This window comes from Prorops nasuta, unplaced genomic scaffold, assembly GCF_024137725.1.
Source record: "Prorops nasuta isolate Cenicafe-Biocafe unplaced genomic scaffold, Cenicafe_Pnas_1.2 PNAS00004, whole genome shotgun sequence".
In the NCBI taxonomy this organism is placed as follows: Eukaryota; Metazoa; Arthropoda; class Insecta; order Hymenoptera; family Bethylidae; genus Prorops; species Prorops nasuta.
Genome location: NW_027116801.1, coordinates 477,979 through 493,124, shown reverse-complemented (window position 1 = coordinate 493,124; position 15,146 = coordinate 477,979). Strand labels below are relative to the sequence as shown.

Here is a 15,146-nt window from a genome sequence, read left to right as displayed (position 1 = left end):
ACGAAATGATTTTGTTAAATTTAAGCAATAAATACTGAAATCATTGGGCCTCTTCCGACTCTGGACACCCCGGCCCGCGCGTTGCTGGGTCCTGCGGTATTGTAGTTCCGCCACTGCATAGAATCCTGCAAGCCGATACCACGGACTCGAAAAGCACAAAAGAAACGGTGAACGCGCACGCTCTTTCGATCGTGGTCCACGACGAGAGGGACGGGAAGTCGATCAAGGTCAGCCAGAAAGACCGAAGACGCTCGAGAGACTAATTGGAACGAGGCCCTCCTTCAGCCTCGAGTCGTTCGCAGCCAGAAACACCTTTGACATCGGCACAACGATTCGACGGAAGGATCGATCTACCATCGAGAACACCATAGATTACCGATATTTATATAGAGAGAAATGTAATGGAACGTTCGTTAAGTCGAGTCAAAGTGGACCCTCCTTCCTCTGTGCGACGCGGTGTCCTCGGGATCCTTAACGAGCGTTCGTTCTTCCGCGTTTGGCCTATGCGAGGCAACTTGCGAATGCGTTGTAGCGTGAATGGATTGTCAAAGCGACGTTATTATTGAAGCGTAAAAATTCGCCGTCCTTGGCCTAGATCCGCGAAAGGACGAAGAAAGATCGTCGAGGGATTTAACGGAGCGTAAAGATCCATCTAGCGGAGAAAGCGAAAGAAAGAAAACGTTCGCGCGAGATCCTTCGGATTTTAGCCATCTCTGACACCTTTCTTCTTCATCCTCTTCTTCTTCTTCTACCACCACCACCTCCCCGAGCGATGCCTCTCCACTATTCATCCATCCATGAGAGCCACGACGGTCACGCTGGATCAGCTTGGCAACTTTTAATTGAGTCATTCGCTGGCCTAGCAGCGGTTCTCAACCTCTCCTCCCCCCCCCCCCCCCAACAACTCTGTACATTCTCTACACTGCGCCTGCGTCGCGACAATTCACGAATTTCCATCCACGAGGCGAGAGAGCGCGTCCCGCGAAAAACCACCGATCGATCCGCGGACTACCACCTACAACACAATCCCCATCGTCTTTTCTAATCACGCAGCGTTTCGCTCAAGGAGAGACTGTTACACAGATACATTTACACACATGCACACACAGTACACGATAACGCAAACTAAGCTTAAGAATAACGATAATAATAATTGTATTAATACTAATATTGACGATAGTAATAATAATCATGAGGATGGTGATTTATCGTGCTATAGGCTAAACCGAGTTCATGTTTTGTAGAGAACGAAAGGTGATGAGAGAGAGAGAGAGAGAGAGAGAGAGAGAGAGAGAGAGAGAGAGTGCGTGGGAGGGAGAAAAAGAGACGATCGGTAGAGTGGGAGAGAAAGTTTGAGAGAGAATAAACCCTTGCTGCTTCCGATATGGAACAATTCCAAGATCATTTTTTACGTGTCCGCCAACGAGCACATCCCTTAACGAATAAACCGCTCGGCTACGTCATCCACGAGGCTCTCTGGCAATCCACGAAACGCAACGTCCTTGCTTAAGCTCGGTACACGCGCGTGCGGTTTTCCACTGCGCGGAGGAAATACGAAATATTACAAGTTTCATGCGTTCTCGGTGCATTTGTACAAACGGCACGATTATTCGCAAGAGTGCCATCAAGATTCAGCTTGGTTCAATGGAAAACTACGCGTTTGCACCGAGTTTAAGAAATCGAGCCTGTGTCGATTGTCCCAAAAAGCTGCGATTGAGGAACGAAGGTAAATGCTGAATAAAACAAAAGAACAAGTACGAATCTGTATGAGGATGGAGTGTTGATGCGATGATTACAAATGATAGAAACAGCAACAATGTTAAAACAAAAGCAACAAAAAGAAAGAACAGCAAATGTGGTCGAGCGTGCGGCAGCGGATGAAACGTCTGGGACATCGGTGTCCCGGACGTATCAGCCGAATTGATATGGTTCTTTTAGCTATTTACTGTCTTATTATTGCTATGTGTAAGAAGAATAAAACAAAACGACGAATGATGTGTCATAAACTGCTGAGATTTTTATCTATGAGAGAGAGAGAGAGAGAGAGAGAGAGAAAGAGAGAGGGCATGAAAAGGGTGAGAGTCACAAATACACAAATTTTCAAATAATACACTGGATTGGACAAGATACACCCACATGAAAACTCGCATACACACAGACATAAATATATATATATATATATATATATATATATATACATACAGTAGTTGCATTGATAAACATAAAGCACACAAGGAAACAACGATAAGGCAAGAACACGGCAGACGGAGAATGAGAAGCTTGGCATTTCGTGTTCGAAACCGTATAGCTCCTACTTTGGAATTTGCATCTCTCATGTTACTATTTAATCTGTATTTTTAAATGTAAGTAAGTTAGCAAAAGATTTTATAATTATCTGTGGTGTGTTGGTCGTAATTTAATAAGAGCATTGATATTGCTCCTTTCTTTTCTTACAATTAAACATCCGTAATACCAGATTTTTACGAAAATCATGAACCAAACGGAAAAAGAAAGCTGACATATAAAATATAATATGTGAGATTCACTGATCAAGGTTTCGGAATAAAATTCAATTGAACCACTAGAAGAATAAGGTGGATTAGTATTTATTTACCTGTATATTCTTTCGTGCTTGTTTCTTTTTCTTCCTTTTCTTATCGAACACTATTAATATCGATATATCAGTAGAGAGATGGATAGAGAGAGAGAGAGAGAGAGAGAGAGAGAGAGAGAGAGAGAGAGGCGAGAGCGTTTTTCTTCCAGAAAGAATAGGTCGAGCGTTTGGGGATATAAGTGGAATTTTTCGCGGAAGCCACCATTTCTAACGGCGAATTGGCAAAGAAAAGATTCTCACTGCAGTGTTCGGGCCATCAAAGATAAAACACACGTACTGGAAGTAGAAAGAAACACGTGAGACAAAAACATAAAGAGGGGAACACATGAGAATACACAGAACACAGTGTTACTATAACTATTATTATTACTACTACTGCTATTATTACTGTAACTGGTTGCTTGTCGATTCGTGTGACGCCAAGCAACGGCCCAAAACTACTATGTAACGATTTTTATTGATAAACAAAATGGAAGGAATAAAGAATTGAAGTAAGAAAATGGGAATGAAAGAGATGGATGATAAGAAAGTCCCAGTCCAGCTTGCTGGCATCGATCTCTCTCGTGTCTTTCCTTTCCTCGTTTCTTTCGCACCAATCGATACTTGCCTTCTCTCGTGACGTCATCTCCCTTTTAACGCCACTCGGCACTCTACGAAAAAGGAACGCGGATCAACTCGAGAGGGTATGTCGTATATCGGCGTGCAAAACGTGTCGAGGGCATCCTCGGCCCCAGCTTCCTCCACACGACGGTGTCCTTCCTTGTCGCCAAGAAAGAAACAAGTTCAACATACAACATGGACGCCGGAGCCAATTAAACCTTTCTCACATCATTTTCCTGAATTTCGCTCATCGAAATTTTCCTCCGTTAAACCATTGTCGTCCAGTGCATAATAGCACTGTGATCCACGACGAGCGATCATTTTTATAAAACGCGCTCCAACAACCATTTGGTTGGTACATACCACTGTGCGCGCGCGCACGGGCGCATTTATACCTCAAGGTTCAAGGTCTGATATCGATTATAGACAAAAACCTGCGACCGTGCACTTGATTTTCAGTTTCCGTCATTCGGCGCAATTGCAAAATAGTACGCTATACTTTTTAGTATCTTACGCCGCTGGATTCGGCCTCGAGAGAATCTCTGCTCTCGTATTTCATTCTATAGAATTTTCTAGAAATTGATAGCTTGTAAATAATTTATTGTCCGATAAATTTTTTTTTTACAATCTTGAGAAATCAATACTGCGTTATTATCACAGGGATCCTTGCTCTAAATTGGATTTTAAGAGACATTTTTTGGCTTCGTGTGTCTACATCCTTGCGAAGGATGATATTATAATTATGCTTTTATTGGCAAACGATAGTATTTTTTTCCTCGTGCAAAATCACGAACAGCTGTTTGTGTAGTTTAATTGAGTGATTTCCGAGAGTGAGTCATTGAAAATTACGTTAATAATTCATTGATTGTCGCGGAGCTACTATTACACATATATATATATACATACAGGTCTCTGTCATTACGATATGGTGACTGGATCATTTGCAGCTTGAGGTAGGTGAATATTTTATTTTATTAATAGCTCATATACATTCTTTGTACATCCTCAGATAACGAAGGCTAAATTCTTTTAAAAAATTCACACCGCTATTTTGCACATATCGTATTAATATTTACTTTCTTTAACAAATTCCTAGTGTTACGATCAACTCCCGTTACAATGAATCTTAAAGTTATCTAAAAGACAACACATTGATATCCTAAGAAGATTGCGCGTTTGCTTGCCTAACTTTATATAGATATCCTATAGCCTATAAGTTTAATTAATTTATACATGAAATATTCTAAAGCACAGAAATGCCATTCGATTTTTGCGTTTTCCTTAGACACGCGTATCACGTGTTTCCATTATTATTATTAGGTGAAAATTGCATATAAGATTTGACAGGGAGAGTTCCTAAGCTAGCGATGCTTTCATATAGACGATTAGAATTGTGGTAAGAATGATTTTGCAGAAACGTCTAAAAGGAGGTCACTGTAGCGATTTCTTCACGCCAAACGGAAATCGCGGTCATCGAAGACTTCCGTGAAGCTCGTGGATTTCCGGCTGCGAATATCGAGCAACTCCAAGGAGAAACTTATAGCCGAAGACGAATTCAAGCATCGACACCAATTTGCAAAAGCGCGACGAGCCTTCAGATACTCGACGAGATACGAAAACAAAGTATACGATCGATTGTATAACGTTCACATGCAGGGTCCAATAACGGATAAAATCGGGATCACTCGGACCATGGACGTGAATTTCTGTCTAACTTTCTAAAGCGCGTGAGAATAAGAGATGTCAATTTTTTCTATGACACCTTTTCGAATCGTGTCTCGATTTCCACTCGAAATGCTGCTCGAGCAACAATCGCTATTTCTTCCAGTTGTAAAGTTAAACAGCATTTCATGTCCGTGGCATATAGGCCCTTAATATTTATCCGCTATGGACCCTGTACACAACACACGTTCACAATCGAAGATAAGAAATTAAGGAAAATAAATAAAGTAATGCGAATAATCTAAAAATTGTCGATATATTTATATTCTTTTGAATGTTTACTTCTATAATTTTGGTTTACAAATCCATAGGGGCAGCTTTTGTCGGTATTCGCTCCAACACGGTGCGCTCGAGTTCGTCAACTCGTAAAATCTGCACGAACTGAAAATAATAATCGCTTATTTGTCCCCAATCCTATATATCCGCAAGATTGACCGATTTGTACAAAAATTTCCACATTTTTCTCGCGCTATATAGATGTATATATATATATAACGCGCGTGCGCGTGTGCATGTGTGTGTGTGTGTGTGTGTGTAAATACATCTCAAAGAGGTTGGTCGGCGCGAATTTCTTTGTTGGAAGTTGTCGTAGGTCGTCGAAGAAGAGGGGCGCCCGGTCAGCCGGTCTTAAAAAGTCTTAATGAAATTATCCTATAGTAATATATGCAGGTCGTACCATATAATCTTATATCGAGCGTTACATCGTAATCCCTACGGAGGCAATGGATTTATGAGCACGTATATTACATTACGTAGTTTGACAGAGTGTGGGTGTGTGTATAAATGTCGATTTGCGATTGTGAAAATGCCTCCAAATTACTCCACTGAGATCGTCCATTGTAAAAAAGTGTAAAACACCAAAAAAAACACCAGGATGTTTCTCCTTCGTCTCAAAAATTCAACCAAATTTCTGCATCTTGATCATCTTGTTTTTTTTGTCTCTTTTATTACGATTATTATTATTACTACTACTAACTACTACTATTATTATCATTATTATTAAAAACCCGAGTGGAAGGAAAGAGAAAGTGATTTTCGATATAGTTGTAGCAAAGCTGATTGGTTGCTATATGGTTGATAGAAAAGTAAGAAACGCTTTTGGTAATTTGGATTCATCGCCACTAAGCCATTTTCTCTATATAGGTGGGTGTATATTGGTGATCCACGCGCGGTTTCCTTTCACGCTCAACTTCAATCAAATTTGGAGCTCCCTTTAAAGCATACATCGCTGGGTGCTCGGCCGCCATGTTGGATCGATCGAGTTACGCGATATTAATCAAGATGTTTCCCTTCGCAGAGCACATCGGTTCAATTGGCTGCTTGCAGGTTCAAGCACTCTCTCTCTAGTCAGAAAATTTCTCCGTTTCTCGGATTGCATCAATAATCAAAAGTTGGATTCGCGCTCGGTGAAGGGTAGTTTTGCTTCCCTTTTCTTTTCCTTCGTCCCTTCCTTTTTTTGGAGTCTACGCGTGATACCGTCGCTTGGATCCTTCGTGTATAAGGCAAGTGGTTCGGTGCTTACGTTAGCATCTACATTCACTAAGACTTCCGAGCCTGGCTACGTCCTTTCAGTATTCACAACCTTTTAGAAACGCTTTTCCTTCCTCGTTATCGTCCCTCTCTCAAGTCCAATTATATTTCGTCTATCAACACAGTCGACGGAAGCTTCGCCTCTGCCGAAGAAAAAAATGGCCGACCGATCGAGGTACGAGATAAAAAGCAAACAGTTTATATATCTCAACGATTTTACATTATTTCCATAATTATTCGTTTTAAGCAAAAACCTTTATCGCGCAAAGTTAATCCATCGTTGAAAGGTGTTTTTGTATTCACCCTCGATTAAAATGATTATTTCGCTGTGGACTGGATTGTTTATCGGCCGCGGTTGAATAATGGGAGAAGCGTGGTAGAATGCGCGGAACATTTGAAATTTTGTGGCTTTCACCGGTCGCTCGATACGAATCGGCCGCAGATTTCTCGCTCGGCTATGCAGCTCCAAGCTCGTGATACGACAATGTGTGTCGCTCGCTAAGCGGTGGGTGTCGCGCGCAGCAACAACTGCGAGCGAGGAACGTGCGTGTGCGGAGGAGGTTAGGACACAACTCGAACTAACCTCAAAATCACTCGGAAACAATTGCCGTCTCTTGGCCTCACGCTCAATAAACTTGGACGCCTCTCTATATAAGAGACTTTAACAGAGTTACATTTCATTTCCCCTTCCCGCTTTTATTCTACATACATATATATATATATATGTACTATATATCTCTAGATTCTTTTGTCTCGTGCATCTCGAGTCGTTGGCTTGAATTCAAGATGGCGAAAGTCACTTCCGGTACAGTTTAAAAGACGAGAGAAACTTACAGCGGAGAAAGATCGATCTTTATGCGATTCCTCGAGTTTTCACGCGTCGCTTATACAGAAAAATGTGAGACACGAATTTTTCGCTCGATCGCTGATTTTCGATTGCCTCTCCTAAGACTTTCATCCAGTTTCGTCGACGGACGTACGTTATATGTACATAATATGCATATTTATATGTATATATAACGGAAAGCCCCCTAAATTTTGCACCTTGGCGTGGCAATTGCCCTCGAATGCCCATGCATCTCTCGTCTTGTTTCGTCCATTACTGAAATGTTAAAAATTTATCGGTCCATTCGCACTGCTGACGAGTGACGCTTTCATTGGTCTTCAAATCTCGCACAAAAACGTGAAAAGTATTTTTCAAATGGTTTATTAACAACACAAGCCGTGAACAAAAATCGTTGATAAAATTTTCTTATCAACGCCTGGTAGTTTGTCGACAATAAAAAAACAAGAAAAAAAATCTACTCGATACAATTTTAAAATAAGTCGGAGAAATTTGTCCACACGTTTCTCGTATCTCTTGTCGAAATAACGTAAAGATATTCCCGGAAATTTATATTTCGTTTCTATATAAAACGACAATATGCATACACCAAACTACATAATGTACAATAGTTTTAAAATTTCAACTAAAATTTAAATATCATTTTTTTCTTTTTCCGAGAATTCTTACAACAAAAATGAAAATAACGCCGGAGCAATTACATTCCAATTACAATAAAAGTATTAGATCGATGACACTGTCGATGTCAATCGTGGTAGTCGTTGAAAGAATTTTAATCTTAAGATTTTGGTTAGTTATTAGAACGAGACTCTTTCTAACAAGACACGTACATCGAACAGACAGCGATTCTCGCCAATGACCGTTTGTGAAAATTAGAGCTCGACACGACACGGAACGATTCTTTGGCATCCAAATCGGCTTAAAGACAGCAATTTCTACAATGAAACAAAAAAATAAAGACTCATATGGAACACATAAAATCGTACGAATCCCTTCGTCGTTATATTATCAGCTATAATCTCAGTTAATTATATTAAATATTATCCGCAGTAATATCGTTATATTATTATAATCATCCTGTGTGTGTGTGTGTGCGTGTGTGTTTGCTTGTATGTGTATAATCATATCATTAGTAATAATGTTACAACTGTGTTAATAGTTCTATGAACTTGCGATCGTATCAATAATAATGTGTTACATGTGATATTCTCTTTATATACGTTAATGCGCACTCAATTTCACTTTACACTCGTTTTTCTTTTCATTAATATTTAGTCTCTCTCTCTCTCTCTCTCTTACACACACCCTTGCATCTTTTTCACTCGCACACCCTACCATTCAGCCTAATACTCATATTTATATATTTATATATGTATATTTATATAAGTTAAGTATATTAAATATCCGAATACTCTGTATATTGGATAAGTTTTTTTACTCCATAGAACGCAGTCCCGTGTGTTATAGAATAGAAAAAACTTTTAAAGAATCAAACGCCGGAGACTTTAACGCCGGTTAAAACTTGCAATCGTACCGCTTTCGAAGCACGAGCCACCAGTGTAGTTTGGAAAAGCAACCGACAGGTGGCTAGCGATCGATTAGCCGTGGATTCCTAACCTCAAAACCGCGCACTGCCCCTAATTTTTACTGTACACCAACAGTGCCTGGAATCTTTTTAGTTTATTGCAGCATAATAATTATATAATTCTTATTATATAATTAAATACCTCGATAAGAAAGCTATGAATAATTTAATACGATTCTCCCACTGAAAATTCATATTCTCTCACTCATGGTGATACTTTATAAAGACGAGGGCGATCGCAGCGCCACTTAAGCTCGTTTGAGTTGTATATAAATGATTCGTTAGGCGCCACAAGTTTCGCATCATATACAAATCTCTCGTCAGCCTCCTAAGTTGCACAATAATTAGTCCGTCAAATCTTTGCTGCGGTTCTGTATGACCGAACGGAGGACAAACATAGTGTGCCAATGGCAGCGAGCGAACGCGAGGAGACCGCTACGGCCATCTTGCATATTTCGCTCATCGAAATTCCTTTCGACAATATCACGCTTAACAAAATAAATTATCGGGCCTGGTTCGGTCGCCCGTTCGATCGCTGCTATTCCCATGAGAAAAGATCGGATAAAAAGTTGACGATTCAAGATACGGTGACGGAGACCAACTTAACAAAGACAACATAGTTTTATGCTCGCTCGCGAACATCGCAATGATACATGATTTGCACGACAGCGCCATCTTGGAATTGGACGTTGGATGATTTGTGATTTGTAATGTTTTTAGTAGGACGCGTGGCTTTTGGATAACTTACCTGAATTGCTTTAAGAAAATACAGTGATTCTGGGAAAGGAATCGACAGAGTAACCAACTTTCATTAATGGGAGCCTAAATAAGAGCGTTTGGAGGTTATGCAACGAGCGATGAGCGTCGTGAAATTAGTAGGTTCGGGGCAGATTTTGCCATTTCTTTTTCTTTTTTCTGAAAATTATTGAACGATGCAGCAGCAAGGATTGCTCGCGATTGTCGTAGTCGCGATGCTGTTCTGATAGTCTTGTTGTTGCGCTTGTCTTTGTCGTTGACGGCCCATCACCCTGGCGCACCTGGGCTATTGGTTCTCCAGGGAATAATGGCGCGACCTCTTCCAGAAACCTTTGAAGAAACCTTTCTTCTTCGGGGCATCTGTGGGATCCGCAGCTGAAACAAACAATCATCCTCCATTGAATTTCAATTATCGAACCTTCTCATCCTAACCTATAAATCCTATTTCAATCTCCACAAAGACATTACTTAAAAGAGCGTCAATGTATTTTCCCGAAGCTTTACGTTACAAATTGATAGGGGGCAATTCTCTCTCGAGCAAAGAAAGTCTATTTGATCAAGAGACAAATTTATCTGTAATAGAGAATCTAATGCTTCGTGAGAGAGTGGGATATTGATGACGCGTAATAACGTCCACGTCATAACAAGAATAGTTCATGACGCGCTACTACGTTCATCCGTTTATGTATACACTTGAAAGAAAAATTACCCATACAACACGCTTGACTAAAAGTTGTCTCATAGACACCTTGTAGTCATCAAATTGACTAAAAGACTCCTAAAAGTTGTCTTTCAGTCCTTTGATGCTCTATGGATACTTGAAATATTTAGTTCCGTCCATTAGAATGTCCCGGGGTCAATGCACGCTGCAAATATGAAAAGTTACTGCGACGCCGTTTTTACTTTTTTATGATAAACAAAAATATTATCTTATACGTTAAATACTGAGGTTTATTACTTAATTTATCCAGGTGAAAAAAATTCTGTAAAATGTGGTTCATGCTTCCTTAATTACACTAAGCTAAGAAGGATTGGTATTTTTTAAATTTTGTCAAACTACACGGGTCATTTTGAATCAACGTAAACGATGATAATATTGAAAGTAAAATGTCACGAAGAAATGTTTTATGGTTTCAAGTGCGTAAGGACGGTACCAACGATTTGACTTGCATGGTCGCTTCACGGTCAAACGAAGGTCGTCATATTTCATGTTTTATATTATGGTAGGTGATCTCGACTCGATAGATTTCCAGAACAATAAAATTAAATAATTTTTGTACAAGTAAGATTTTTCAGCGTAACATTCAAGGGGTTGTCGTTGGTTGTTAACCGCATTGTTCTAATAGATTCTCGGCGAACTGGCAGCTACCGAATGAGAGAACGCGCGCACGAGGTGCAAACGATGCACCGTGAAGATAAATCGGTCTCACAGTGACTCGGCCACGCGTGACAGCATCCTCTGTGTAACCCGATATCGCTACACGCCGCTTTTCACGTATTTCAGCCACGTTTTCACGCACGCCGAGCGCCAACGCAGGAAAGTCCCGTCAATAATTGTCCGCCAGCTGCATGACAATCGGCCGTCTCATCCGGTTAACCGTGAATCGCAAGGACCAAGTCGCCATTGTTATTCTTCTTTCGTTAAAGAGCAAATAAGCAAACGATGAAATTTTCTATCATCTTCGTTGAAAAAAGCAGAATATTCATGCTCTTTCCGGTCGTCCCTCTTATTTTACAAATTCTTCCATTTTCACAAATATGCCTTCTTTTGTAATTATATACAGTCATGCAACCAATCGATCGGAAGTTTTATCGAAATCCACGGTTCGACCGTTTCAACTCAATATCCGGAAATGTAAGAAAATAAAGGGATTAATTAATTAACAACATTTAAAAGTACAAGCTTTTCCTATAAGAATTTGTAACAGTCCGACCGAGGCTTCTAGCGAATGTTTGGAATGAAGTGGGAATTGTGGGGGAACGGGAGAGGGGTGGTATTTCTCATTATCAGAGAAAGAGGAGATAGGTAAGTCCAATGTTAGGCGACAGACTAAAGAGAAGAATGAGATATATGTGGGAGGGAGAGAAAGAGTGAAGAGAGAACGGGAGGAGCTTGGGGGAGGGGAGGGAAGAAAGATGGAAGCTGCGAGCGCGCAGTGCGTGCGGATCAATACCAATAGTGTATACCTATAGCACATAGACGCAAGCCCTTGGGTGTGTCCGATCTTTCGCGCAGCATCCATCTCAACGTCTCGCTCCTCTCGTTATTCGTTATTCCCATCTAACACCTCGTTCCATCCAGACTACTCCTACCAATAGTACGTAGTACCACCAATACCATTACCGTACCAAAGGATCTCTTAAGAAACCGAAAATTCCCCAATACGAATAATCCACGCGTACCCTGCCAACATAACCTTAAAATCCTTGGAGAAGCATAGCGAAAACTCATTCTCGGTTTATTTACCATGAAATTAGGCTCTCTGTGCCATGGTTCGATTGACAGCGACTTGTTGATTTGTTCCCCCCGTTCCGTCTTTTGTAAGCTCTCGCGTAATGGTGAGCACCGACAGTGTGGCGATTGCAAGAGCAAGATGACCGAGCCGATTTACCGAAAGCTCGCTTATTGGCCTCGAACCAAAACGCTTCACTATTAATATACCGCGTGACTCTAGCTCGGAATTCAAGCTAACCGAAAGCACGGTAAAAACGGAAGGTCGACCGTGAAAGGAGAGTCCCGACTGACCAACTGTTTTCCGGTTAGGATAAGATATCGTTTTCCTCCCATTTCTTTTTCTATCCCGTTCCAACGTCCAGCGAGCCAGAGACACCGAAACGTCTCATCCTCGACTCGAAATCATTTCTCCCGGCATTCCGCAAAGAAATGCTTGACATAACCTCGCAATGGCTGTCCCGTGAAAAAGAGAATATTTATGCAACGAGTTTTTCAGTAGACGGATAATGTTAGATAAGATAAAAGGATTTGTTTACAATCTCTTCTGCTACGGTTTATCGCTATTGTTCCAGTTAATATTGCAAATGCTTAAATTGCGTCGTGCGAGTACATTGGAGTTGTGGTTGGCGCGATGGGATGATCGGTGAAGAGGGGGGGGGGGGGGAGGGGGGGAGGTAGAGCGTGGCCGAGTACCATAACCTATAAACGAGAGAAAAATATATCGGGTTTCCGAATTTCGACTTTAGAATAGTAAATATGTATCCGCATTAAAGGGAGAAGAGCATTCGGAGAGTAGTCGTTCCCAAAAATAATCGGTAATATTAATAGATACGGTACATAGAAGAGTAGCGCGCGTAAACCGGCAGAGTGGGAAAAGATATTTTGGAGCGCCATGATTCTATATAGTTATATGCGTCGCACGCTAAATTCGGTAGTAGGCGTCGAGTTTTGAAAGAAAATGTTAGTCGCTGTGCAGGCAGTTTCTTATCACAACGTTGGCGAACCTGATAACGCTTCGAGTCAACAGGTTGTAGCGTAACGTGGTTCTCTCCGTATATTGGGACAAATCGACCATTGTTAATTCACTCATTGTGTATTTTCTCTCTCTCTCTCTCTCTCTCTCTCTCTCTCTCTCTATTACACTTTATTCTTTTATTCTCTCCCAATGGCCTTTCCCCTCTTACCATTCCGCATCATTGTTGTTCCTAACCTCAATTCGCAGCGCTACAGACGCACTAGAATAAGCCTTATCAAATCTGCCTGACGCTCGCCTCGCACTAATATTTATGTTTTTACAGCAGGAACGAATAAGTTGAGTTTATTTCGGTGAGGACCCGTGGCGGACAATATTTCGGCTATTTCTTATTGCCAAGTTGAAGTAAAGTCTGGCGCACACGCTTTTAAAAATAGATACACATGTCGCCCCCTGGAAATTAAATCTCTTGGGATTTCGTGCTGTCCGATAGCAGGACGAAACGCCGGTTAAAAAATGAAAGCAAATGCTTTGAAAGAGTTATTCTCATCCGATAAAGTAAAGTAGTGGAAAAAATGACTAATCGTTATGGAGATAAATTTGTTAAGTACTCACTGGCGTAGGGGCCAGTGGACGAAGTGTTGTCCTTGCTTTTCCCATCTTTGCTTCCGCTTCCTGCAACAAAAAGATAGGAGCTTCCTATGGTACAATGAATCTCGTGAGAGGAAAAATGCTAAATGCAAGAGTGAAAAAGTTGTAAGCAAACAATAACACGAGCCACACTAATCGAGCTTACTTACGACAGTTTTTGTTTGGATTTGGAGATGACCGTTCGGTTCTTCGAATTATACGAACCAGCGCTCAAGCAAGAAATAGTGGAAAGAAAGGCGAGACGACGGGACGAGCGTCGTTGAAACCGAGCGAGCGAGCTCGTCTGATCCAGAAGCAACGTGCAATGTGACAAATGTTGAACGTAGGGGAATCGGAGAATAAAACTAGGAGGACCAAAGAGAGGAACAATGGGAAACGTTGGCCTGACGAAAAGTCTTTGTTTGCCTGGCCAAATATCTTCTTCGCATCTCGCCTTGTTTATATGGATGCCCTTTTGTTCAACGCGCGCGGCTATAACCTACCATCCCTATACTTCGACGATGAAATAAAAATGAAATTCCATTTCCGTATAACAGCCTCAGAGTTATATCCAATTTTCATTTGGCACCAACATTTCGGTGGGATGCAATTTATTTCGAGTTAGAGTCTCTATATACCTTCTGTTTTATTAAATCAACTCGAATTTCTCAAGAATAGTTACAGTACACATCTTTTTTTCTAGACTTTTAGCAATTCTGATATTTAGTTTCAGTTCCCAGTGTAAATCGCAATAATATTTCTAAATCTTTTTCGACTTTGTGTGTGCAATTCTTTCATCTTGCTCTAACACAGCTATAAGTGAGCTAAATAAACAATCCAAGACCAGGAGTCTTTTCCGCAATGCTTTTTCAAAGTATCAATGTTGCACGTCATCAAAATATATCAATATCACCGTTATCTGTATATGTTTATCAACAGCCGTCCATCTACACGCATTTATTTGTCAATACGGATTAATGAATCAATATACCTTGAAACAGCTCGAGAGGATTGAAAGTTTTATCAAGCACAATGCATTTAGCCTGAACAATAAAACCAGTGTGTGCAAAAGTTTTCTAAGCCTAGAGTGGCCAACTATTGCTAATTTATAATTATTATACTTAAGTTGAATCGTTACTATTCTCGAGCCATTAATTAACCGTTAATGGGGTCTCAAGTTCACATCAATTCAACGTATGCGAGTGTGAACATATCCAAAGGAATGGCACAAAAGTCCACTTATCGCAGTGTATCTGATCGCATTTACAGTTAGCAATTGAATAATTTATGAATAATTAGTGGAATTGCGTTATTAAATAGAAACACACACGATCAATGATAAGAATTAAATAATTATTGCAGGTTTGCTCGTGTAGTCTATGGGATCCTCTTTTATTTTTCAGAGAATCGGAAGAGGTTAAGGTGAGAAGCGTTTTA

At 40.6% G+C, this 15,146-nt stretch overlaps 1 protein-coding gene across 6 annotated transcripts in view; it reads right to left on the bottom strand.

Annotated features, from left to right (window-relative positions):
• Positions 1–9,802: 9,802 nt before the first annotated feature.
• LOC136772345 (uncharacterized) overlaps positions 9,803–15,146 on the bottom strand; it is a 140,579-nt gene continuing 135,235 nt past the window's right edge. For all 6 annotated transcript variants that reach the window (XM_066725255.1, XM_066725254.1, XM_066725259.1 and 3 more), the window contains 2 exons: positions 13,695–13,754; positions 9,803–10,026 (listed from right to left, as the gene is read on the bottom strand). In XM_066725255.1, the coding sequence (XP_066581352.1) occupies positions 9,938–10,026; positions 13,695–13,754 (149 nt within the window). In that variant the 3' untranslated portion in view covers positions 9,803–9,937. The remainder of the gene's footprint in view (positions 10,027–13,694; positions 13,755–15,146) is intronic.